This window comes from Suncus etruscus, chromosome 2, assembly GCF_024139225.1.
Source record: "Suncus etruscus isolate mSunEtr1 chromosome 2, mSunEtr1.pri.cur, whole genome shotgun sequence".
NCBI lineage: Eukaryota > Metazoa > Chordata > Mammalia > Eulipotyphla > Soricidae > Suncus > Suncus etruscus.
In genome coordinates, this window is record NC_064849.1 from 44,874,045 (window position 1) to 44,900,856 (window position 26,812).

General features: G+C 40.8%; 1 protein-coding gene and 1 non-coding gene across 3 annotated transcripts in view; both read right to left on the reverse strand.

Moving 5' to 3' along the window:
- Positions 1 to 483: 483 nt before the first annotated feature.
- PRPF39 (pre-mRNA processing factor 39) overlaps positions 484 to 26,812 on the reverse strand; it is a 36,429-nt gene continuing 10,100 nt past the window's right edge. Inside the window, exons 3-14 of one of the 2 annotated variants that reach the window (XM_049768339.1) lie at positions 26,373 to 26,498; positions 25,607 to 25,725; positions 18,570 to 18,737; positions 13,362 to 13,527; positions 12,122 to 12,229; positions 10,543 to 10,707; positions 10,102 to 10,228; positions 9,317 to 9,585; positions 7,808 to 7,992; positions 2,603 to 2,677; positions 2,323 to 2,437; positions 484 to 1,175 (exon numbers count right to left, since the gene is read on the reverse strand). In XM_049768339.1, the coding sequence (XP_049624296.1) occupies positions 1,119 to 1,175; positions 2,323 to 2,437; positions 2,603 to 2,677; positions 7,808 to 7,992; positions 9,317 to 9,585; positions 10,102 to 10,228; positions 10,543 to 10,707; positions 12,122 to 12,229; positions 13,362 to 13,527; positions 18,570 to 18,737; positions 25,607 to 25,725; positions 26,373 to 26,498 (1,680 nt within the window). In that variant the 3' untranslated portion in view covers positions 484 to 1,118. The remainder of the gene's footprint in view (positions 1,176 to 2,322; positions 2,438 to 2,602; positions 2,678 to 7,807; positions 7,993 to 9,316; positions 9,586 to 10,101; positions 10,229 to 10,542; positions 10,708 to 12,121; positions 12,230 to 13,361; positions 13,528 to 18,569; positions 18,738 to 25,606; positions 25,726 to 26,372; positions 26,499 to 26,812) is intronic. The other variant, XM_049768340.1, reaches the window with a different exon arrangement.
- Positions 9,187 to 9,270, reverse strand: LOC126002780 (small nucleolar RNA SNORD127). The gene has a single exon (XR_007493417.1). It is a non-coding gene; the product is annotated as a small nucleolar RNA SNORD127 (small nucleolar RNA).

A 26,812-nucleotide genomic window follows, 5' to 3' on the forward strand; every position in this document is an offset into this window, starting at 1 on the left:
CAAGTGTGAACCAAAAACAATTTTTCTGGCAAGAATATGAGGCCAGTGGAGAAGGTGTGTGCTTTGCACATGTCGTACCTAGGTTCAACCCGCAGCATCCTGCATGGTCCCCTAAGCCTGCCAGGAGTAATTCCTGAAGTGCAGTAACCCCTGAATACACTACTGGGTGTAGCCAAAAAAAATCAAAACAATAAAAAATTTGGCAAGAATAGCTGAAATAGGGGCCAAAGAGATAGCATGGAGGTAGGGCATTTATTTGCCTTGCATGCAGAAGGACGGTGGTTCGAATCCGGCTTTCCATATGGTACCCCTTGCCTGCCAGGAGCGACGTCTGAGCGTAGAGCCAGGAGGAACCCCTGAGTGCTGCCGGGTGTGATCCAAAAAACCAAAAACAAAGAATAGCTGAAATAAGGATAAGCATACTTCCAAATAGATGAGTATAAAAATTATTTTATTTCCCCCTTTAAATAAATCCACAATTACTGGGTGAAACTTCAGTTTTATTACAAAAATGAGGATGATCAGTTTGACCAAAATGAAAGTTTACTCGCAAGTTTTACATGAATACTCTAAATACAAAGTCTTCAGAAATGATATAGTTTTGATATGATTTTCATTTTTTAAAGGGATGCAAACGTTCCATTTTCTTTTATAATACCTATTCCAATACACTGTTTTAATGATTTTTTCTCAGGTCCAAATTCACAAGGATAATTGAAACATTCCTGCAAAAGTTTGTCAACAAAAGTTTAAAAAAGTTTTTAAGAGGAGGTAAATCTTGAACCAGCCCTTATTTTCAGAATCTTGTACTACACTGACTTGATTTTTAGTCAGGTTTTTTCCTACCTTAAGGCTACAAAACCGTTGCAATTGCAAAATAAATCTAGACCACTTAATGAAAAATAAAAAAAATAGTTCTCCAATAAAAAGTAAATTCTATAAATGGTAGGAAATTGTATCGATGGTAAGTTACTAAGGGACATTTTCCCTATTACTAACAAATCATGTTACATAAAATGAAACACAACTTATCAAATACAAGCTTATGTCATGTTTACATCCTCTTTAAAAAAAATATTTCCATACTTCCACACGCCTTCTGATGATTACATTTTCCATCATGTTGGAGGTGGGGGATAATACTGTCCATAATTCCATGGGTTCTGATAATTATACTGAAAAAGAAAAACAAACTTTAGCATCTAAAACTACATCCTATAAATATGACAATAGAATCAAGTTTTTTTTTTTTAGGCTACAACTGGCAACACTCAGGTTACTCTTGGGTCTGCGCTCAGGAATACTACTGACAGGCTTGGTTCATATGGGATGTCTGGAATCAAACACGGCTGTGTGCCACAGTTTCAAATTCAGAACCTCACACATGGAAGAGTGTTGTTAAGGTATTAAGTAATCATGGCTCATGCTTTATTTTCTCAAGTGTTTCTACAGGCCAAGAAGATAGATCCTATGTAAAATTTACACAAATGCCTACCATATGCGAGGCCAAATTCTATCTCTGGTCACTATATGGGCCTTTAAGCACTACTAGATGTCATAATCAGCACAGCTTATATAGTCTCTCTAGAAAAGCTTAATTGTGGGACTGGGCTATCTTCCTGGTCTGTAGAAACACTTGAGAAAATAAAGCATGGGCCACGAAGCACTTAATATTACCTAAGAATACTTGTCTTCATGTGTGAGGTTCTGAATTTGATACTCGGTATCTCACAAAGAAACTAGGCATTATTCTCACTGATAAATGTTTTTGTTTTGGGGCCACATGGCAGCACTTGGGGTTACTCCTGGCTATCTGCTCAGAAATCATTCCTAGCAGGCACGGAGGACCATATGGGATGCCGGGATTCAAACCACTTTGGTCCTGGGTCGGCCGCTTGCAAGGCAAACGCCCTACTGCTGTGCTATCTCTCTGGCCCCATGAAAGTGTATTAAAACATGTATTAAAACTTTGCATCCAGAATGGGCCGGAGAGATAGCATGGAGGTAAGGCGTTTGCCTTTCATGCAAAAGGTCATCAGTTCGAATCCCGGCGTCCCATATGGTCCCCCGTGCTTGCCAGGAGCAATTTCTGAGCATGGAGCCAGGAGTAACCCCTGAGCATTGCCGGGTGAGACCCAAAAACCAAAAAAAAAAAAAAAAAAAAAAAAACTTTGCATCCAGAAGGCCCACATTCAATCTAGATAGGCATCACGAAGTACCTTTAGAAAAGTTCAAACCCAAAACAATAACAAGGGAAAGTGACTATCCTAATTTATACTTTTAATAATGGCTATGAACAAAAATTACATTATATGAACTCACTTGATACCAGGCACTATAACTGTATGCAGCTTGATTTGCCTGTATATCACCATCAATCAACTGTGTAGATGAAGTATCTTCCGTGTGTACTTTCTTTTCTTCGGGTTCTTCTGAGCTAAATAAAAAATAAAGACTTAAAACTCAAGAAGTACTTTAATAAATGGTTGAAATCACCTATGTACAAAAAGTTAACATTTAAAACATTTTCTCTAAAAAAGCATCTCTACATTTAAAAGTCTTTAAGCATTCTGTTCCTAATTCAGCAAGAAAGTATACATACCCATTTTCTGCTTTCCTTTTTAAAGAATCCTGTTCTTTTAGGAGTGTTTGATGTTCATCATAAGCATTCAGAAGCCTGAGAGGTTAGAAATATTTTTTTTTTCAGTTTGTGAAACAAATATGTTGCAATGAATACAGTTAATTTTTGTTTTGTTTTTTCCCTCTGGGGGGAACCACACCCAATGGTGCTCAGGACTCACTTCGCTCAGTGCTCAGGGATTGCTCCTTGCCTGCAAGGGACCACAGCAGGTATTGGAGACTGAACTCGCATTGATATTTGTTTTGAGGTCACCTAGCAATACTCAGTACGCCTGAATCTGCACTCAAGAATCATGGCCTAAATTTCAGCTACATGAGAGACAGCACAGCATTAGGGGTTTCCCTTGCATATAGCTAACTAGGGATGGACGTGGATTCAATTCCTGGCATCCCATATGGTCCCCCGAACCTGCCAGGAGCAATTTTTGAGCGCAAAACCAAGAGTAACCATGAGCACTGCTCGGTGTGGCCCCAAAACTAAAACCATATAAATTTCAACTGCAATTATCTTAAACCTGGGGATAAGGCTATGGCCCAGCAAAAGCAAAAACATGACTTGTATATGAGTCCCTGGGTTCAAACCCCACCCCACCCTGGGCAACACTCTTTTCCCCTAGACCAGAATAAAAACCCTCCAAAATTATCTTTGCATGACTCATTTATGTGTCCCTGAGTTCAATCCCGAGCATTTCTGCATTTCTCTCTCCATTACTTCCCTCCCTCTATCCTACTCTCTCCTTCTTCCTCCCCTCACCAGATACTCAAACCCTTCATAACTATTTTTGCAGTAACCTAAATGGCTTCTCTTTCTGGTTTTGGGTCTTGGTGCCATACCCAGTTGTGCTCATTCCTCATAAAGTCTGGGGGACCACCATATGATGTTCTGGAGAGGTTGAATCCTGGTCAGCCTCATGCAAGGCAAACATCCTAGCTTCTGTACCATCTCTCCAGTCCCCCAGCCTAAATGGTATCTTTGTGGTAAGCCATTCGGTTTAATACATTATGACTTTAATCTCGGGGGTGGGGGTGGGGATGGGGTGGGCACAGAGCAATATTACAGCAAGCACGGCATTTGCCTTGCATACAGCTGACCTGAGTTTGATCCCCGGCATACCCAATGGTCTCCCAAGCACTGGAAAGAACAATTTCTGAGCACAGGGCCTAAGCACAGCCAGGTGTGACTCAAAAACAAACAATAACAACAACAACAAAAAGAATAAAATGTTTAATCTCAGCCAAAATTAAATTTCACTGTCAACTGCATATTACATGTGCTCTAAACTCAAACTGGCTCTTAAAGCACAGCATAAATACCATCACACTCCCATTACGTTTAGAAAACTTTTTTGGGGGGGAGTGTTGAGCCACACCCATTGATATTCAGGGGTTACTCCTGGATAAGCGCTCAGAAATTGCCCCTGGCTTGGGGGGACCATGTGGGACGCCGGGGGATTGAACCGTGGTCCTTCCTTGGCTAGTGCTTGCAAGGCAGACACCTTACCTCTAGCGCCACCTCACTGGCCCCAGAAAACTCTTTAATAAAGTAGGGGGCATACCCAGCGGTGCTGAGGGGTTACACCAGGCTCTGTGCTCAGAAATCACTTCTCCCAGGCATAGGGGACCATATAGGATGCCAAGATTCAAACCACCGTCCGTCCTGAATTGGCTGCATGCAAGGAAAACTCCCTACCGTTGTGCTATCCTCTGGCCCCAATAAAGTAGATTTTCTTATATGTAAACTTAAATTTGCTTCCACCACTATTATCTTAAAGAATTCAGTAATAATTACATTATGAAGGATAACAGGTCTATTATCATCCTAAAATCAAACTATTATAATTGTACACTACTACTTCTATACTGTATTTTCAGTCCCCCCCCCCCTTTTTTTTTTTGGTTTTTGGGTCACACCCGGCAGTGCTCAGGGGTTACTCCTGGCTCTACGCTCAGAAATCGCTCCTGGCAGGCTCGGGGGACCATATGGGATGCCAGGATTCGAACCAATGACCTTCTTCATGAAAGGCAAACGCCTTACCTCCATGCCATCTCCCTGGCCTGTCAGTTTCCTTTTTTTTAGGTTTTTTGGCCACACTCGGCAGCGCTTAGGGGTTTCTCCTGGCTCTACACACCACGTGGGATCCCAGGAATCTAACCCAGGTCCGTAGCGAGTTGTCCGTGTGCAAGGCACTATCACTCCGGCCCCTATACTGTATTTTCTCTGAACACCTTAACTACTAAGCTAAATAACGGAACTACATCTTCAATTTCTTTTGTATACTTCAGTGAAAATACACACAAAGTGGCTAAGAGCAAGAACTTTGAAGTAGGCTATTATAATCTCATTTATTCAACAGGTAGGTAACCTTATAGAGCAAAGAGCTTGCTCACTGAGTTGGAGCTCACACTCTGTATGCAGGAGAGCTAGGATCACTTCCAGCAGAGTAAGGTGTCCCAATAGGCAGCCTGTAGCACTGAGTAAGACGTGACCCCTGATCACCATCCAATGTGTCCCCACCCCGAGTCATATTTATACTCTGCACTGGCCAATAAACAGGTAATAATTTTAATCATCAAAAATAAACACATATAAAGAGAAAAATATTAGTTTCCATCTTAGCAAGAATATTTTCAATAAAAATCACCCTAAATTAGGGGCCGATGTGATAATACAGTGGGTAGTGCATTTGCCTTGCACACGGCTGAACTTGGGTTGGATGCCAAACGGTCCTCTGAGCCTGCCATGAGTTATTCTCGAGCACAGAGCCAGGATTAACCTGAGCACCACTGACGTGGTCCAAAACCAAAACCAAACAAAAATCACCCTAAATTAGAAAACCAAAGAAGCCACTTTGCTTAATAGGAGATGGAATCGGGGAAAACTGGAATCAGAGCAATTAATATATATAATGTATATATAAAGGGAGCAGTGAAGCAATTGGTCTTTTTGGCCATATCATAGGTGTGATCAGGGCTTACTCCTGGTAGTGCTCAGGAGACCACACATGTTGCTAAGAATCTAATCTGGGGTGGCTCAAAGGCAAGGCAAGTGCTTACCCTCTATTATCTTTCTTTCTTTTTTTTTTTTTTTTGGTTTTTGGGCAACACCCGGCGGTGCTCAGAGGTTACTCCTGGCTGTCTGCTCAGAAATAGCTCCTGGCAGGCACAGGGGACCATATGGGACACCGGGATTCGAACCAACCACCTTAGGTCCTGGATAGACTGCTTGCAAGGCTAGCACCGCTGTGCTATCTCTCCGGGCCCCCTCTATTATCTTTCCAGCCCAAAATTTCTCCCTCATTCTGCAAGTCTGAATCTTAAAATTGACCTTTCCCCAAATCTCTTAAGAGTGAATTCTCGGGAGCTGGAGCAGTGGCGCAAGTAGTAGGGTATTTGCCTTGCACGCACAGTTTGATCCCCTGGTGTCCATATGGTTCCCCCAAGCAGGAGCGATTTCTGAGCTCATAGCCAGGAGTAACCCCTAAGCGTTACTGGGTGTGGCCCAAAAACAAACAAAAAGTAAATTCTCTACCCCTTCAATTTTCAGCTCTTTGGATTTTTCAGCTCTTTGGAGCATGAGAGGCAATCAGACATGATCTAATGACCCACAATCATCTCCAACTGGAGAGATAGCATAGCATTCTTCTTCAAAATTAAATCCAAGCGGCGCTTGCCTTGCAAGCAGCCGATCCAGGACCAAAGGTGGTTGGTTCGAATCCCGGTGTCCCATATGGTCCCCCGTGCCTGCCAGGAGCTATTTCTGAGCAGACAGCCAGGAGTAACCCCTGAGCACTGCCGGGTGTGACCCAAAAACAAAAAACAAAAAACAACAAAAAAAAAAGTGTACAAAATTAAATCCATTTACCTTTAGTGGTCTGTAAAAATGTTTCTATGCTTCAAGATTTAACCCTTTTTCTTTTTGGTTTTTGAGTCACACTTGGCAGCGCTCAGGGGTTACTCCTGGCTCTATGCTCAGAAATTGCTCCTGGCAGGCTCGGGGGACCATATGGGATGACAGGATTCAAACTACCAACCTTCTGCATGCAAGGCGAATGCCTTACCTCCATGCTATCTCTCCGGCCCCCATTTCTTTTTTGATTTTTCTAAATCACCCTAACATTTAAATTTTTATGCTAAGACATTGAAAACAGTTTATTATATTTTTAAATTTTCCTTTTGCTCTAGGTTCCATGTTATGAATGCATTCTACTGCTAACTAAACCAAATTCCAACCTGAAAAGTTTTAAAAGATAAAAATCGGCCAGAGAAATAGCATGGAGATAGGGCATTTGCCTTGCATGCAGAAGGATGGTGGTTCAAATCCTGGCATCCCATATGGTCCCCTGAGCCTGCCAGGAGTGATTTCTGAGCATAGAGCCAGGAGGAAGCCCTGAGCGCTGCCAAGTGTGACCCAGAAACCAAAAACCAAATAAAAAAAAAAAAAAAAAGATAAAAATCATGTTTCCTTTTAAGCATATATCCTTTCACAAAACTAAATTTATATCTAAATCTGAGAAAAAAGAAACCTAGAAAACTTTTGTGTTTTGCTTTTGGACCATAAGGCTCAATCCTGGTTCTCTAGGGATTAGGAATGCTCGGGGTTCACTCTAGCCTGGCTATGCTCAGGAATCATATGAGGTTAGCCGAATACAAAGCAAGTGCCTTAACCTCTATCATCTCTCCAACCTCAAGTTTTATATTTTATTCCTCTTTATCTTTTCTCTTTTTGGTTTTGGAACACACCTGGTAGCCCTCACAGATTACTCTTGGCAGACACAGGGGACCATATGGGATGCTGGAATTTGAACCACCTTTGGTCCTGGGTCAGCCACTTGCAAGGCGAACGCCCTACCGCTGTGCTATCTTTCCAGCCCCATCACTGATAAAATTTCAAGACAGCAGGAAAGTGTATTAAAACATGGTCTGAAACAGTACTTTGCATGCAGAAGGCCCACATGCAATCAGAAATTACTCCTGGCAGGATGGGATGCTGAAGATGAAACCTGGGTCAGCCGTGTGCAAGGCAAACATCCTACCTGCTGTCCTATTGCTCCGGCCCCATGCATTTTAAAATTTAACTGCTTTAACCTGTACTGATCATCAAATTCCCAGCCAAAAATATAAAATACTCATCTCACTATTAAAAGGTAATAAACAATTGAGATCTTACTTATTAACATCTGAACCAAAATCTTCAAGAAATTCCACTTTTCTTTGAGAAAACGTAATTCTCATTTTAATCGGTAATGAACCATGTATAGCTTTGTCAAAACAATTAATGATGTTTTCTTCATTTTGTTTGAGGTCACCACTGTATTCCATTTCAAGTAAATTGAGGTATAATTTTGTGTTCTCCTGTATAAAAATAATATTAATATTTTAAAATATTTTATTAGAGCACATTATCTTTAAATGCTTTAATTTTATGTCTTTATAAAAATTTTGATTAAAATTGTATTACAATGTAATTTTATTTTTAGTATATATGCATTTTATTTTAGCACATGTGTAAAAACAGATCAAAAAGAAAACTGGAGCTACCTACTGACCTACACAAGTTGTTAAATGCAGTTATTAAAACTTCAAGCATTATCTTCAGTATAATGAGGCTTATCTGACCTTACCATGATAAAGTAAAACCAAAAATCATCTCTAAAATTATCCCCGAGAGTTAAAAGTCTTATAAGAAGATAAGCATCTTAAACTAAAAGCTGAAAGCAAACTGTTATATGCTAAATATCTGACATAAAAAATATTTATATGGTTCCTTTAGTCAACAGAGAAAAAAGTTTGGAAGAATCTCACTGACACATCTGCTATAATTGTAGGCAATTGCCATTTTATTTTTATATTACTCCTCTGAGTTCACTATGATGCTTAATAACCAGTAAATTTGTTGTAAAGAAATAAACTAGGACCAGAGTGAATACTATCGTGGGTAGGATACTTCCTTGCACACAGCTGACCAAGGTTTAATCCTTGGTGTCTGATGGTCTGCTGGAGCCTACCAGGAGTGATTGATTCCTGAGAGCAGAGCTTTAGGAGTAAGCCCTGAGCACCGAAGGGTATGGCCCAAACTAACCCTCTGCCCCCGCCCCAAAGCCCCTAATAAATTAGGGGATCAAAAAGTGTCACAATATTTCTACACCAGCACTCTTCAATCACCAGTCCAGGGACCAGCACCAACCAGTTCAGGGATATAGAAAGGCCTGTAATGTCTGAATTTTAACTGCTGGCCCGTCGACCAGTTTGGAAGACAGGGACCAGTCTCACATGTAAAAAGAGTAAAGAATGCTATTCAGGGCCAGATAGATAGCACAGCAATAGGGCATTTGCCTTGCACGTTGCACGCAGCCAACTCACATCCCATATGGACTCCCGAGCATGCCAGGAGTAACTTCTGAGCACTGCCAGGTGTGGCACAAAAACCAAATCCAAATCCAAACCCCCCCCCCCCCCAAATGCTGTTTACTTTCTAATTCAAGAGTTCATTTTCACAACCATTTAATTAAGTAAAATTAATTATTATGATTTCATTTTTTAATAGAAAGGCAACATCAGTTTAGAGGGACTGTTGTCTTCAATTAGTAATTGATGCATTACATACAGAACAATATTTCATCATTGTTGCCGAAATGGAAAAAAAAAGTTTTTAATGAAAGTTTAAAAAGATACCTACTTTGTCTCTTTCCATTGCTTCCAAAAGCACCTTTCTTGATTTTGTAAGGTTCTTTTGTATTTTAAAAAGATGACGTGCTAGTTTGATAGCATAAAAGGATGATTCGTTATTTGATTTGGCATTCTTAATGGCATCTTGAAGCAGATGTTCAGCTTCCTCCATGTTCCCCTGCCGTCGTTCTAAACTCACTCTTCTCAAACGAATCATTGCCAGTCCTAGAACACATTCTTCAAATGTCCGCAAGATATTTCTGGCTTCGTTAATATTACCTAGAAATAGTAATTAAATATTTATGCTATATCCCAGACTATCTTAAAATATATTAAATAATATATTTAAATATATTAAAATAAGCTACATTCAGTCCAATGCTCATTTGTTTATACATTGTTTCTATAGTTTAATTTATACATTAAACCATTAGGCTCATTTGTTTAAACATTGTCTATTAGAACATTTAGAGTATTCTGAGCAAAATTGTTAGAAAAAAGACCAAGAGCCAAAAAGAAATAAGATAAGGAGACCAGACAGATAGTAGAATGGGTAGGGGATTTGCATGCAGCTGACATGATTTCAATCCCTGACACCCCACATGGTTCCCTGAGCATCAGAATTAACTAGCCAGCATGGCGAGGTGTTGCCCAAAGAAACAAACAAAAATAGAAATGACCCCCAAATCATAAGCCTTTATTATCTCAACCTTTACAGTCTATTAACTCAATTCCTGTAATTGTATCCTTGTCATAAAATCCCCACAATACCAAATGACATTTCCTAATTCTTACCCTGTTGTTCCTCAAAAGCTGCCCAAAGCATATGCACCATGGGTTTCTTTGGGAGATGAATAGTACAAGCTCTGCTGAAGACATGCCTCACTCCTTCAGTGCTATGGTTTTCCATGTACTTGGCATACTACATACAGAAACAGAGGAAATACTGAAAAATTTACAGTTGAACAAGCCATGAAATTTGTGACAGAACGATAAAATTCTATTTTTAAACCCATTCAGCACCTTTATTGAACCACTAGACTAGTTTCTGTAAGGAAGGACGAAGAGAGGCAACGAGGTTGGCATATGCAGCAGTCAAATCTGGTTGCAAGCAGACCATCTCCTAATGCAACAGATATAGTTATATGAACAACATTCAACAGAAGTACAAAATAGGTTAGTCACTAGATAATGTTTATAATATATTGAAGTCTCAGAGAATTATCATTTTCTTACCTTAATCCAAAACTCCTCATAGAGAGCACATGATATGACACATCTTTCAAAGAGAATCACAACTCGTTCATGAGTTCCATTTTCAATTTCAAATTCTAAGTATTCTTTCCAGTTTTTTAGTTGTGCCTTTTCCAATGGTTTTACATGAAAATAAGGTCTTTTAATCTGTGTAAAAAAAGAGAAAAGCATGATATGACAATGAACATAAACCAAGTTCAATACCAAAACAAGTCTGACTATAATAACAAAAATTTTTATTTGTTTTTTGTGTCACACCTGGCACTGCTCAGGGGTCATTCCTGGTGATGCACAGGGTACCATATGTGACAATGGGGATCAAATCCAGGTTGGCCACATGCTAAGCAAATGCCCTACCTGTTCTGCTATCCTTTGACTATAATTTTGTTTGGGGGTTCCTGAACCACACCCTTAAGTGCTACTGGCTCTATGCTTATGGTTCCTGAGCTTTGCTAGGAGTAATCTCCCAGTGCAGAGTTAGTTGCAACTCCTGGGTACTACTGAAAGTAGACCAAATATCAAAAAATTTTGTTTTAAGTAAAACAAGAGCTAGGAAAGAGCAGAATAGGAATTACTCACAGTAAAGGAGCCAAGAGGACCTTATGAAGTAACAGAGGCTCCTGTAACTTTTGACTATGATTATACTACATATTCATTGATAAAAAATCATTTTACTAACTAGCCATAAAAATAAAAATAGTTTCATGCAATGTTCACATGAAAAGCTAGAAATGGAAAAGCATCAAAAACAGAAACCAGAACAGAGGTACCTCAAAGCTGGGGAAGTAGAGAAATGGTGAAATAGGCACATAAAAAACAAAAATTTCAAAAGTAATTAGGACAAAATCCCAGTAAATGAAAACTCAAGTTGTTTTTTAAAAAAAATGTTTTATGGGGCCAAAGCAATAGAAAGCACAGTTGTAGGGCATTTGCCTTGTACGTGGACAATCCAAGACAGACCTGAGTTCGATCCCAGGCATCCCATATGGTCCCCCGAGCCCTGCCAGGAGCAATTTCTGAGTGCAGACCCAGGAGTAAGCCCTGAGCACTGTTGGGTGTGATCCCAAAAAATAAAAACAAATACAGATCCTAAAATAGAAATCAGAGAGATAGGGGCCGGAGAGATAGCATGGAGGAAGGCATTTGCCTTTCATGCAGAAGGTTATCGGTTCGAATCCCTGTGTCCCATATGGTCCCCCGTGCCTGCCAGAAGCAATTTCTGAGCATGGAGCCAGGAGTAACCCCTGAGCACTGCCGGGTGTGACTCAAAGACCACAAAAAAAAAAAAGTAGAGAGATAGTATAGTGGATAAGGTGCTTGTAGTCTTGCACATGGCCAACTAGATGCCATTTAGTTACCTAAGCCCTTCCAGAAGTTATCCCTGTGTACAGGTCCAGGAGTAAGCTGAGCACAGCCAGGTGTGGCCACAAAATATAAATACCCAAAATGGATCACTTGAAAGTTATACATGAATGATGGAAAATATAATGGCAGCAATAGGACAAACATTTCAAGTTATCAAATAAAAAAAAAAAAGAGACTATACAAAGCAAAAACTTACACCTTCTTCAAATGTCCACCTTTTACTAACTTCATGTTCATTATAATTAAACATTTCTTGATGAATTTCAATGATTCTATGTCTCATGTTTTCTATCTCTGTTATTAGCTTGGAAAGGAAAAGAAAAAAATCAATCACACAAGTCAAATATTTAATTTTTTAAATAACACTGCTTACATTATTCACATATACTTTAATCTTAGAGTTGTAAAGTATGACCGCAATACAATAAAGCACATTAATATACTTAAAACAGAATTTTCTAATAGATCATTGTTTCATATATTACTTTCCTCTTTCCTTGTACTATTTTGTATCTATTTTTCTTTTCTTTTTTTTTTAATTTTGTTTTTCAGGCCACACCTGTTTGATGCTCAGGAGTTAGTCCTGGCTAAGGGCTCAGAAATCACCCCTGACTTGGGGGGATTATATGGACGCCGGGGGAATCAAACCGCGGTCCTTCCTTGGCTAGTGCTTGCAAGGCAGACACCTTACCTCTAGCGCCACCTCACCCACCCCATTTTTCTTTCATTTTGGTTTTGTGAGCATACTTGGTGGTGCTCTGAAGTTTATTTAGCTCTGTGCAGGAAGTGATTAGGGATGGAGATAGGGAGGAGAGGGGGAGGAAGGAGAGAGGGAAGGAAAGGGAGAGGGAGAAAGAAGGAGAGAAGGGATGAGAGAAAAAGGGAGAGAAAAAGAGGGAAAGGAAAAGGGAGAGGGAGAGAAGGGGAGGGAGAAGGGGTAGAAGAGGAAGAGAATGGGAGGGAGGGAGGGAGGTAAGGAGGGAGGGAGGGAGGGAGGCAAGGAAAGAGAAAGAGAGAGAGGGAAGGAGAGAGAGGGAGAGGGAGGAGGAGGAGAAAGGAAAAAGAAGGGGTGGGAGGAAGACCATGTTGTTGTATAGCCAAAAGTATGCATGCTGGAGACAAGGGTTCAATTATCTGAGCACCGACAGAAATAAACTCCAACATTTCAAATCTGAAAGTAGTGTTAGCACTGTCAGGTACAGCCCCAAAACAAACTACATAGATCACAACCTAGGCAAACTATTTTCTGAGTTATTACCAAGTGTTACCTAACAAAGCAGACTATCTACCTTAAATTCATATTTAAACTATACATCAGCAAAAGAATTCCCACTTTCCTTGTCAGAAATTAACTTCATACGATTACCATATATACCAAGTCAAAGGACAAAAAGTCTACATCCTCATACACCGAATATTTTACTGAGTCTGGTTACCTTTGCTGGATCAGTGATGTCTTCAATCCCTGATGGCAGGTCGTCCCCAGGAGGACCATCATCACCACTATGTCCATTGACAGAAGCTAATTCCCGCCGTAGCTGAATAAACTGTTCACCAGTTAAAAGATCTCTAGGCAAGTTATTTTGTACAAGTTCTTTAAATCTAAAGAAAGACAATGAAATATATGCTCTACATAGGAAGCCTAATTTCAGATTCCATATTAAGGTCTCTATCACAAGAATTCCAACATATAATACTCTTTCTGAAGTAAACATCTATCCTCCATTAAACGACGCAGACTTGTTTTTTTCCTGCCTTTCTATAGAAAGGAGAAACATGAACAAAAATAAATTTTTAAGTCCTAGTTCTCTTCATTAGTTATTACATTTAAGAAAAGTACAGTGGGGCCAGAGACAGCACAGCCGTAGGGCGTTTGCCTTAAGACGCAGAAGGACGGTGGTTCGAATCCCAGCATCCCATTTGGTCCCCTGGGCCTGCCCTGCCAGGAGCGATTTATGAGTGTAGAGCCAGGAGGAAACCCTGAGTGCTGCCGGGTGTGACCCAAAAACTTAAAAAAATAAAAATAAAAAAAAGCAAAGTACAGTGGAGGGGCCGGAGAGATAGCACAGCGGTAGGGAGTTTGCCTTGCAGCAGCAGACCCAGGACCAATCGTAGTTCGAATCCCGGCATCCCAAATGGTCCGCTGTGGCTGCCAAGACACCACCAAGTATGGCCCAAAAAACAAACAAAAAAAAAGTACAGTGGACAAGTCATTTGGGGATTGGAGCAACAGTACAACAAATAGTTTTTGCCTTGCATGTGGCTGACCTGAGTGGAATACCCAGCACCCCAAAGGGTCCCCTAAGCACACCAGGAATGATGCCTGAGCAGAGATCCAGGAATAAGCCTTAAGCAAACCCAGGTATGGCAAATCCAGGTACATATCTAAAATAAAACAAGGGGTTGGAGAGAGAGCACAGCGGTAAGGTGTTTGCTTTGCATGCGGAAGGTCGCTGGTTCGAATCCTGGCATCCCATATGGTCCCCCAAGTCTGCCAGGGGCGATTTCTGAGCATAGAGCCAGGAATAACCCCTGAGCATTGCCAGGTGTGACCCAAAAACCAAAACAAAAATAAAATAAAATAAAATAAAATAAAGTAAAACAAACAAAAAAGCCAGTGAGGGGGGCCAGAGAGATAGCATGGAGGTAAGGCATTTGCCTTTCATGCAGAAGGTCATTGGTTCAAATCCTGACATCCCATATGGTCCCCCATGCCTGCCAGGAGCAACCCGAGCACTGCCGTGTGTGACCCAAAAACCAAAAAAAAAAAAAAAAAAAAAAAAAAAGCCAGTGAGTAAAACACTTGCCTTCCAGGGAGCTGCCCAGGTTTAATCCCTGTAATCCCATAAACTCCCATAAACACTGCCAGGAATAATCCTTGAGTAGAGTCAGAAGTAATGCTGAGCACTGCCAGAGATGGCCCTCAAAGAAAACTAAGCAAAACTCTTTTTTTTGGTTTTGGGGCCACACAAGCGGCACTTAGGGGTTACTCTGGCTCTGTGCTCAGAAGTTATTCCTGGCAGGCTTGAGGGACAATATAGGATGCCAGGGATCGAACCTGGGTCAGCCACATGCAAGGCAACTGCCCTACCTGCTGTGCAATAACTCTTTTCCAACAAAGCTTATTTTTTCTGTCACTAAATTCAGTATTTCTTACCCGTATCTTAAAACAATACTCATCTTACAAAGCTTCTATCAAATTTGTTTGTTATTGGGCCACAATCAGCAGTACTTGGGGGGGGGGGTGTTGTTATTCCTGGTTCTGTGCTCAGGAATCATTCCTGGCGGTGCTCAGGAGAGCATATGGGATGTTGAGGATCAAACCCGTATTTGCTGTGTGCAAAGTAAACACCCTACCTGCTGTGCCATTGCTCTGGCCCAGCAAAGTTACTATAAAATTACCTGTAATAGGGAAAGAAAGTACAGATAAGGCAGCTCTCTTGGACTCAGTCCATCCCCAGCACACTATATAGTTACGCAACACCACCAGGAGTAATTTCTGAGCAGAGACAGAAGTAAATCCACACCAGGTATGGCCCCAAAACAAAACAAAACTAACTATAATAATCTAAACCCCAATAACTACGAACAATCAACCAATGTTTGCAGTTCCTTCACCAACTAATTACTCTGAATCAAAAGGTTTGCAGCAAATACTATGAAACTCCTCTCATTAAAGTCACCAAGTACCACATACAGGAAAAATCAAATGAAACTTACTTCACTGTACAGTCTCTATTTAACAATGTCTTCAGCACTTAATGCTGTTACCTTTCCTTCCATTCTGAACTTTCCCCTTCTTTAGTTTTTATTTACTATTTTCATGCTTTTCCTCCAAGAAACCATGAGTTTTCTTGAGAAAAGAAAATTTAAGAGTTCCTTGTTTTCCTTCAAGGGTTCTTCTCACTTTAGCTATCCCTACCTTTAGTATTACCAAGGATTAGTCTGCATTTTGTTTTCATTGGTTTTTACATATATTCTGGTAAATCTTAATACAGCTTGAAAGCAGCAGCATACTGACAGCTCTTAAAACTGTAACACAGGAGGAGCTGGAGTGGTGGTGCAGTGGTAGGGCATTTGCCTTGCATGCGGCCGACCTAGGACAGTCCGTGGTTCAATACCCCCCGCATCCCATATGGTCCCCCAAGCCATGAGAGATTTCTGAGCACAGTCAGGAGTAACCCCTGTGTGTCACTGGGTGTGTGTGGGGAGCCTAGCTGATGAAACCTAGAACATAGAACACCTCAGTAATTCCTAATCTGGTCACCCACGTGACCAACGGCGCCCATGCCTTGAGAACAAAGGAAATAGACAAATACTAAAGTAATTCAAAGCAGCCCAATACATCCAGCCAGAAAGAAAAATATAGAGCAACTTGCCTTTTTGTTAGCAAAAGGTTATTAGGATTACAGCTAATGTTTTATTTGTGCTTGCTGAGTGGAATTTGTGGGACTCTGTTTGGATCTTGTGTTTTCTATATAAACTCTTAGTAAAACGTGCTCAGGTCTACCTCTTTGCCCCTCCCTATTACCTGCCCCAGCTTATGCTAATGAATGCTTGTAACTGTGATTGGTGGAAAACTTGTAACACCCTCTGACGTATTTCAGCCCTTAAAAGCTGATTCCCCCCGACAATAAATCCCTTTTTTGAACAGCATGCGTTGTCTTGAGGGCCCTTCTTACTAACTTCTCAAGTTCTTCTTTACAGGTCGGTTCTGCTCGGGCAAACCCACTAATAACTAGCAACCTTCATTTCCACACCCCCGAGGGTCGGGGGTCCCCCACGGGAGGTTGCAGGTGTGGTCCAAAAACAAAACAAAACAAAAAAAAAACCCTGTAACACAGGAGCCAAAGAGATAGTACAGAAGGTAAGGCACTTGCCTTGCACCTGCCCAACCTAGTTTTGGTCTCTGGCATCCATTACGGTCCCCTGAGCACTGTCAGGAGTAAATCCTGAGTAGAGGACCAAGAGCAACCCTTGAGCAACACTGAATGTGACCCAAAAACTTAAAAAAAAAAAAAAAAAGTAACACAGAGGCAAGAGAGACAGTACAAAGATTAAGATGCTTGCTTAGCAGGCAGCTGTAGCAGTAACACTGGTTTGAATGTGAGCATCCCGGTACTGCTAAGCATGGCCCAAGTAACTCCTGGAGCAAGCCCTGAGCACCACCAGTTATGGACAAGAAACAAACAAAAAAGGTGGGAGAGATAGTAATCACGTCCCGCCTGTAGCTTCCCGCAAATAATTCCAGGGGCCTTCCTGAGAACAAGTCAGAAATAACACTTGAGCATCTCTGCCAGTGACCCAAAATTAGGAAACAAACAAAAACATCACCTTGTACATAATTTAAAGTAAGCATCTGTTATTTGTGACATATTGCATGGCTTGGTATCAGTTATTAAATCTATTTCAATGTTTTGAATACCTTCAATAAAAGAGAAATTACCTTGCTTTCTGGGAATTCTTCAATGGGTAAAGACAGTGGTCGGCAACCTTTTTTTATTTTATTTTTTTTAATATATTTTTTATTTAAACACCTTGATTACATACATGATTGTGTTGTTTGGGTTTCAGTCATGTAAAGAACACCACCCATCACCAATGCAACATTCCCATCACCAATGTCCCAAGTCTCCCTGTTCCCCACCCAACCCCCGCCTGTACTCTAGACAGGTTTTCTATTTCCTTCATACATTCTCATTATTAGGATAGTTCAAAATGTAGTTATTTCTCTAACAAAACTCATCCCTGTTTGTGGTGAGCTTCATAAGGTGAGCTGTAACTTCTAGCCCTTCTCTCTTTTGTGCCTGAGAATTATTATTGCAAGAATGTCTCATTTTTCTTAAAACCCATAGATGAGTGAGACCATTCTGCGTTTTTCTCTCTCAGCATATTTCACTCAGCATAATAGATTCCATGTACATCCATGTATAGGAAAATTTCATGACTATCTCTCCTGACAGTTGCGTAATATTCCATTGTGTATATGTACCACAGTTTCTTTAGTCATTCATCTGTTGAAGGGTATCTTGGGCAACCTTTTTTTTTTTTTTTCAACTGAGCCAAATCTCGCCAAAACCATGATCGAAATTTATTCTGAGAGCCACACAGGGCGCGCACTGACAGAGGCTAGGAGCAGAGTCCTGACTCCTGGAGCGGCCACCCGAAAGACAAAAGAGCCAAATTAAAAGTGTAAAGAGCCATATGTGGCTCGAGAGCTACAGGTTGCTGACCACTGGGTAAAGAGAACCAGACCCTTTTGTCTAGAACCCTGTATAAGTACTTAACATTTAATTAGCTCTAAAAACAATGTAAAATGTTAAGCATATATGAATTGTGAACTGTTTTCCCAATGGCATCTAAAAGAATTTTGCACAAGCAGAAGTGATAGCTCGGCGGTAGGGTGTTTGCCTTGAACACCGATGGCCCAAGTTCAATCCCCAGCATCCTATGTGGTTCCCCAAGCCTGCCAGGAGTGATTTCCGAGAGCAGAGCCAGGAGTAACCCCTGAGCACCACAGTGTGGCCCCAAAACCAAGAAAATATTTAAATTTCACGTAACATTTTAAAAGCTTAGCTATAAAACTCAAAACTGAATGCCCTAGAAACTGCTTGAGCAATTTAAAAATCTGATTTTCCACCTACCTCTGAAAATGATGACTGTACAGTTGTGTTGGAATACCAAGAATACGATCATATATAGCTGTAACTTCTCTCAGGTTCCCTTGTTCATTTTCCCAGTTTATATACATTTCCCATAGTCTGTCGGATCGGAAATCTGTTCCTGCAGCTAGAACAGCATGCTCAAAAGTTCTGAAAAATTAAATTACTTTTAAGTTGTCTTTCCAAAATAAAGTGTACTTAGAATAGTCTACATCATTTTAGAGGATGTTAAATTCAATACGTAACTGCCTACTACAGAGAAAGAGAAATAAAGAAGGAATAACAGAAAACAAAAGCACTTGTTTAAAAAGCAAAATAATAAAAATAAAAAAGTTATGAGGCCTGAGATGAATTCTGTGCATCATCCAAAGAGAGGAAATTAATACTAGACAGTTCCAGATCCAGTCCCTTCCTTCCAAGCATAAGGTCAAAAATTTAATCTCCAGCATCACCCAACACAGGCTAAGGGAGATCCCAGTGGTACTACTGCATGCAATCTGGGGTCCTCAGCAACATGACAACATTGTGTGCTCTTTCCCAGCAACCACCACATTAAAGTGCTCAAATACCAACAACTATGTGAACTCTTTGACCATCAGAACAGAACAGGAGTTCTGGGAAACTAACTCCAAAGTGATGAAAGTCTGTATTTAGCTTTTTCAAGGCCTTGACTTGAAGTGCCAGCAAGGAACTATATCCTGATCATCGCCAGGTATGAATGACCCTGATGGCTTCTGAGCACTTTTAGATTGCTGCAATAACTCATGTCAGGCTGGCACTGATAGGCCCAGCACCCCTAAAACTGGCACCAGTACATTTCCCTGGTTCTGCTTTCTCAACTGTAAACTCATTCTCAAGCAACCTTATTTAAAGAAACAAAAACACTTATTTGGGGAGTTACATCTGATAGTGCTCTTGGGCTACTCCCAGCTCTGAGCTTGGGGTGATTTAAGAGACAGAGATGAGAATTTCTAACTAAGCAAGGGAAAGTTGTAGCAAGAAAAAAAAAATCACACTTCTAAACATATAAGCACCCAATGAAGGGCCAACAAAATACTTAAAGCAACTGTTGATCAAATTGAAGAAAGACATCAGTAATAACACAATAGAAGTGGGAAGAAAGATCCCATTTCACATTTTTTTTTTCCATTTCACATTTCTAAACTATCTTACTTGTTATTTAAAAAAAGAAAACCTGGCGAACACAACCTAATGAAGAATAAGAATAAATGGTAACAGCAAGTGACATATTAAAACCAACTAGATTCAACAGCATACACCTTATTTTACCTAAAACAAAATTTATCCCTAGTTTCTTTATAATTGTTTACAATCTGATTTCACTCAAAACACAGATAGTCATATGTAAACCTGGGCAAGACAGGCTCAGGATAGCCGCCCCACCTAGGGGTGGTCTCTATAATCAATAAAAAAGGTGTTTCTGGCAGGCAGCATGTGTTCCATACTAGATAGAAGATGGCCAGACTACAAGTGTTTCACCCTCAGCCTGGTTTGGTTTATTTCTTGTGCGACACCGATACAGACTCGTTCACCTGGGGCTAGAGATTTGTTCACCTGGAGTTACTGAAAATGGAGGGCTAAGACAGAAAAAAGGTTAAAGCACTTGATTTACACCCAATCAACTTTGTTTCATTCAATCCCTTGCACCCTAGCCAGGAGTGATGATCTCTGAAAATAAAGAGCCAGCAGTAAATCCTGAGCTCTGCTGCATATGGCCCAAACCACCTCTCCCCCACCACACCAAAAAGGACTGAAAATTGAACAGTAAGCGGGAAACACTCTGTAAAGCAACACTAATCAAAGTTTAAAAAAGATGTGCCAAAACCATAGAAAATGCTTTACATAAAGAAATTTTTTTTTAAACTTTATCGATTGATTGGTTTTTGGGCCACCCTGGTAGCACTCAGAAATAGCCCCTGGGATGCTGGGAATTGAACCGGTTCCTCTAGGATCTGCCACATGAAACAAATGCCCTACAGATGTGCTTTTGGGCCACCCTGGTAGCACTCAGAAATAGCCCCTGGGATGCTGGGAATTGAACCGGTTCCTCTAGGATCTGCCACATGCAAGGCAAATGCCCTACAGATGTGCTTATCTCTCCAGCCCATACATAAAGAAATTAATGTGTAAGTGTGTATATATGTATATTGGTGAGGTATGCTCTTTTTTGTTTTTTTTTTTTGGCCACACCCGTTTGATGCTCAGGGGTTACTCCTGGCTAAGCACTCAGAAATTGCCCCTGGCTTGGGAGGACCATACGGGATGCCAGGGGATTGAACCGCGGTCACGGTCCTTCCTTCCTTGGCTAGCGCTTGCAAGGCAGACACCTTACCTCTAGCGCCACTTCACCGGCCCCGAGGTATGCTCTTTTTAAAATTATTTTTAAATTTTGGGTCACACCCAGTGGTGTTCAGGGATCACTCCTAGGGACCATATAAGGTACTCTGGATCTAACTTTAGCTCGCCTTATTCAAGACAAACACCCAATCCACTGTACCATTTCATTGGCCCAAAAGTTAAACTCGAGGCTGGAGTGGTAGTATTTCAGATAGGGCAACCTTGGTTCAATCCTAAAATCTCTATATGGTGCCCCCTGAACAAGACTTGAAGTGGTCTTGAGCACAGGTAAGACTAAGTCTGAGCACCAATGGATGTATCCCCCCTCCAAACAAAAGCAATACAAAGACTTAATCCTGTGCACTAAAAGTGTTTCTTAGCAAGAGCCGGAGTGATAGCATAACGATAGGACGTTTGTCTTGCATGTGGATGACCTGCAATGAACCCAGGTTCGATCCCCACCATCCCATATGGTCTCCTGAGCTTGTTAAGAGCAATTTCTGAGCTAGAGTCAGGAGTAACCCCTGAGTGCTACTGGATGTGACCCCCAAAAAATAAATAATTAATTAATTTTTTAAATACAGTGAAACATTTTTGTGTCTTTTTATGATTATACAACTGCTACATTTCTGAAAGTAAAAAATTATAAACAAGTTTGCTTCAAATTTTTATTGTTACTATGAGATGAACATGCTATAAATGGAAATTTATGAATTATTTGTACTTTTCACAAAATATGTGACTTCTAAATGCAATTAGCTAGGAGTTGGAGAGAAAGTAAAGCAGTAAGGTATGCAGGTGTTGTACATAGCCAACTAATGTTTGATTCCCAGTATCCCATATGGTCCATTAAATACCACCTGGAGTAATTCCTGAGGAGTCAGAACATCACCAGATGTGGCCCCAAAACACTTTTTTTTTTTTTTTTTTGGTTATTGGACTACATCACACAGCACTCAGGCATTTCTCTGAGGTCGGCACTCAAAATCATTCCAGGAAGGCTCGGGGGACCACATGGATACTATGGATCAAACCAAGGCTAGCAACATGTAAGGCAAATGCCCTATCTGCTGTCCTCCTGCTTTGGCCCCACAACAACTTTTTAATTCAAAAATAAAAAGGAATTAGCAGAATGTCAACCTGCTTGCTATTCACGGGGCCTCAATATAGTTTGCTTCTACACAAGTAGTGATAACGCAGCAGTAGGTTGTTTGCCTTGCATGTGGCCAGCCAGGAATGGACCTGAGTTTGATCCCTGGCATCTCATAAAGTCTCCAAAACCTGCCAGGAGCATTTTTCTGAGTGCAGAGCCAGGAGTAATCCCTGAGCTTTGCTGGGTATAGCCCAACCCACCCAAAAAAAAAATTTTAAAAAATAAGTAAGACAAATCTTTTCTTTCAAGAAACTGAGCGGCATGAGCTGTAAGGCTTGAGCTCTAGCCTAGGACAGACCACAGTTCAATCCCCCAGCATCTCATATGGTCCCCCAGGCCAGGAGCAATCTCTGAGCGCATAGCCAGGAGTAACCCAAGTGTCACCGGGTGTGACCAAAAAATGGAAAGAAAAAAAAAATTGATTCAAGACAACAAGTTGTAAATTCCAATGTGGTTCTTTTTAAGATAATGAGCAATCAACCAGTTTGGTATGAAAAACTTCCCAATAGGGGCAGGAGAGATAGCATGGATGTAGGGCATTTGCCTTGCATGCAGGACAGCAGTTCAAATCCTGGCATCCCATATGGTCCCCAAGCCTGCCAGGAGCAATTTCTGAGTGTAGAGCCAGGAGTAACCCAAGTGCTGCTGGGTGTGGTCTGAAAACAAAACAAAAAAACAATAACAAAACAAAAATCAAGGAAGAAAAGAAAACTGAAAAGAGCACAGAAGATAAAACCCCAGTTCAACTCCTGGCACTGCAAAGTCCCTTGAGCACCACCAGAAATAACACAGAAACAGCCCTGGGTAGCCCTGAGCATCAATGGGTGTGATACCAAACTCCCTATTTCCCATATATGTGTATGTGTATAAATACATACTTATATATTTTATATATATGAAATTTTGATGATTGAAAATAACTTTTTTTTGTTTTTTTTTGTTGTTGTTTTGGTTTTTTTGGGGGTCACACCCGGCAGCGCTCAGAGGTTACTCCTGGCTCTATGCTCAGAAATCGTTCCTGGCAGGATTGGGGGACCATAAGTGATGCCGGGATTCAACCACTGTCCTTTTGCATGCAAGGCAAAATGCCTTACCTCCATGCTATGTCTCCAGCCCCAAAAATAACTTTTTTAAAGCATAAAAATATAGGATATATAGTCTAGGGAGAGAGTTCAGGGCCCAGAGGCCCAGTGTTTGCCTGTTTGGTGTCAAATACTCTGATGCTCCCAGCAGTATCTGGAGGACAAAATTGGAGTTGGCCTGATTTAAGACAAGCTCCTATAATCTTTCTGGAGTCCTGAAACCCAGACTTGATGCCTGTTTATTCCTGTGCACTGCTGGGTAGTCCTGGTGACTCACTTTTCAGCAATACTTAGTATGACCCTCATGGCCTCCAACAGCTCCAAACTAAAGTACCTAATCTTCAGATCCATAATAACCAAGCCAAGAAGCCAAAGACGTGGCTCAGCCGAACTACAGTCCCTGGTTCCAACCCTGGCATCACAAAAAGAAAAAAATATATAAGAGATACATATTTGTGCATGAATATCAGAGAGAACATACCCAAAATCATTAACCATAAAGAGAATGAGACTAGGGACATAAAAACAAGACAACGAATATAAGTGAAACTAGGGTTGGAGCTTAAGTTTTCATAGCAAAACCCTGGTGCCTGAGCACCACCAAGAGTGATCTCTAAGTAATGAACAAGAACAGGCTCTGAGTACAGAAGAACATGGCCTCAAAACAACAAAAAGTTGGGGCCAGAACAATAGCACAGGAGGGAGGGCATTTGTCTCATTGTGAACACCACTGGATATGACCCAAAAACCAAACCAAACAAAAAATCTAAACAAACAAAACCCAAAACAACAACAAAAAATATTAAAATTGGAAAAGGGGAAGAAATAAAATGAATTTTTATAATCATGCATAAATAATGTATTTTTACTAGTTAAAAGATTGTTCAATGGGCTGAACAGAATATTACTGTATAGAGATGTCTTGGGTCTTTGAGCTGGAGATATATAACAACAGGTTAGGGCAACCTGGGTTCAATCTCCAGCACCCCATGTGGTCTTCTGAGCTGTGCCAGAAGAGATCTCTGATCACAAGATCAGAAGTAAACCATGGGGACCGGAGAGATAGCATGGAGGTAAGGTGTTGTGGATGGTGGTTCGAATCCCAGCATCCCATATGGTCCCCTGAGCCTGCCAGGAGCAATTTCTAAGCGTAAAGCCAGGAATGACCCCTGAGCGCTGCCAGGTGTGACCCCCCCCCCCCCAAAAAAAAAAGAAGTAGTAGTAAACCATGGACCTTCAGGTATGGCTCAGAAACAAAAATAACAAAAGAGAATCCGGAGTGCAATACCCAACATCACATGGTCCCATGAGCACCGATGGGAGTGACCCAAGTCACAGTCCCAGCATAGACCAAAGAGCAGCACATTCTAACTCCCTTAGAGCCACTTAGATGTGGCCCCAAAAACAAAACTAGAATAGTGAAAAAGAGGGTTGAGGAGATAGTTCAATAGGTTTAAGTATACCCAACATCAAATGGTCCAGGAGCAAACACTGCACAATAACAATAGCTCTGAGTGAAGTAAAATGCCTGCCCCAGAAGCAGGTGGGAGAGGCTGGGTGGGAGAAAAGAGGGCATCAGGAAGGCTGAGAGGGAAACTGTTGACATTGGTGGCAGAAAATTTGCACTGGTGAAGGTTGCTGTATATTGTATGACTGTAACTCAATCATGAATAACTTTATCTGAAGAAAAAAAATAAAAAAAGAACCTGAAGTATGAACAACCTTGTAACCACGGTGTTTAAAAAAAAATAGAAAAACCAAAAATAGCTATAACACTGATTATGCTCTCAAAACAAGAAAGTGAAAGAGGAGCCAAAGAAATAGTACAAGATTGCACTCAAGGAGATAACTGGCTACAGCCAAACTCAGTTCAACCCCAGTACCACACAGCAATGCCATGGGGTCAAGGACTTTCATCAGAATCCAAAAACAAAACAATATTAAAAAAAATATCAGTGGAGGCCAGAGATATAGTACATTGGGTAAGGTTCCTGTCTTGCACACGGACAGCCTGGCTTGGTTCTTGCCATCACATATGGTCTCCAGAACCCACCAAGAGTGATCCCTGAGAAATGCCAGTAGCACAAACTGAGAATCACCGGATATGGCCTCCAAACAAAAAATTACAAAGTGAGGGGCCGGGCGGTGGCGCTGGAGGTAAGGTGCCTGCCTCGCCTGCGCTAGCCTAGGACGGACCGCGGTTCGATCCCCCGGCGTCCCATATGGTCCCCCAAGAAGCCAGGAGCAACTTCTGAGCGCGTAGCCAGGAGTAACCCCTGAGCGTCACAGGGTGTGGCCCAAAAACCAAAAAAAAAAAATTACAAAGTGAAAAGAAATCGATAAAAGTTAAAAACTTCCAGTTTTTCATTCACGAATAGTTCTACTTATTTGTCTTTAAATAATCCGAGAACCAATGTTCCACATACCCTCTTATTGTATTACTTGTTTCAGGATCACCAGAGTCCAGAGTTTCTTTTAAGAAGTTTACATAATGTATCCAAAGGTCAACACTAAGAGGTATTGCCTGAAGTCCCCGCCGATAAACCTATGAAGAAAACAACAAACTGTACCTCAAATGCTTAATTACTTCTTAACAGAGAGGCAACACTGTGTTATCCGGTGAACCTTAGAAATACTAATTACTGGAATTTTGTTTAAATAATCTACCATTACCATTTGGGTGGAGGTTGGATAGAACATGGCAATGTTCTGATCCCCACGTGCAGAGTCTTGATCTTCAAAGCGCAGCAGTCCCTGCATTCTGACCGGGTTGTGTGGGCAGGCTTTGGGTTACAGACCATAGGGCACAGACCCATTAGAGCATCAATGACAGCGTCTGACCAAAAATGCAATAAGACGTAGCAAATGTGACTAGCAAACCAACTATATTGTTTGGAAAATGAGAAATAAATGGAAGTGAGAGAAAAGCCCTGCCCTACTTGTTAAGCTGCAGTGTAATACAGAGGCTTGCACTGCAAAGCTTGACAAACTGTAGAGGTTTAACGCACCTGCCAACAAAGAGAGAAAATATTAGCTACAAATGCCACAAGAGTGACAAATGCAAATAAAATACCCTATAAAATTGTTGACCATAAATGGTAGATACTGCCAGCCAAAGAAAAAAAGTACGTTTTGTGATTATTTGGCTTACAGTACCTAATTGAAGGTAACTTTATTCAGTGATTTACGCACCTCATCTGATTGCTTAATGTTGTCATGCCGTTTTTCAAGGTCTGCGTACTTTTTCCAGTAACCATAGCAATACGGATAATGTATGAAAAATTTGTCAAATGCTTTCCTGGCAGCCATCAAGTGATTCTGATGAAAATAAAACAAAGTATTTAAATATCTGAGATGTTCTTATTAAAAATGTCAAAAGTAATATTGTATCACAGTAACAAATGGCCCTAAAAATTAAACACACACAAGTACATCATCCTACAAATGCAATCTTTGAAATAGGAAGAATTCTAATTTTCTCAAATAGTAAGGTAATTTTTATTTTGACAGTTTATACACATACACTCACCCCCATTGTTACATTAGATTTTAGACTCTACCCATGATGATTTCCCATAAAAATGCAAAGGTTTATGTTTTGCTTTGGTTTGGTTTTGGATTTGGGGTACTTC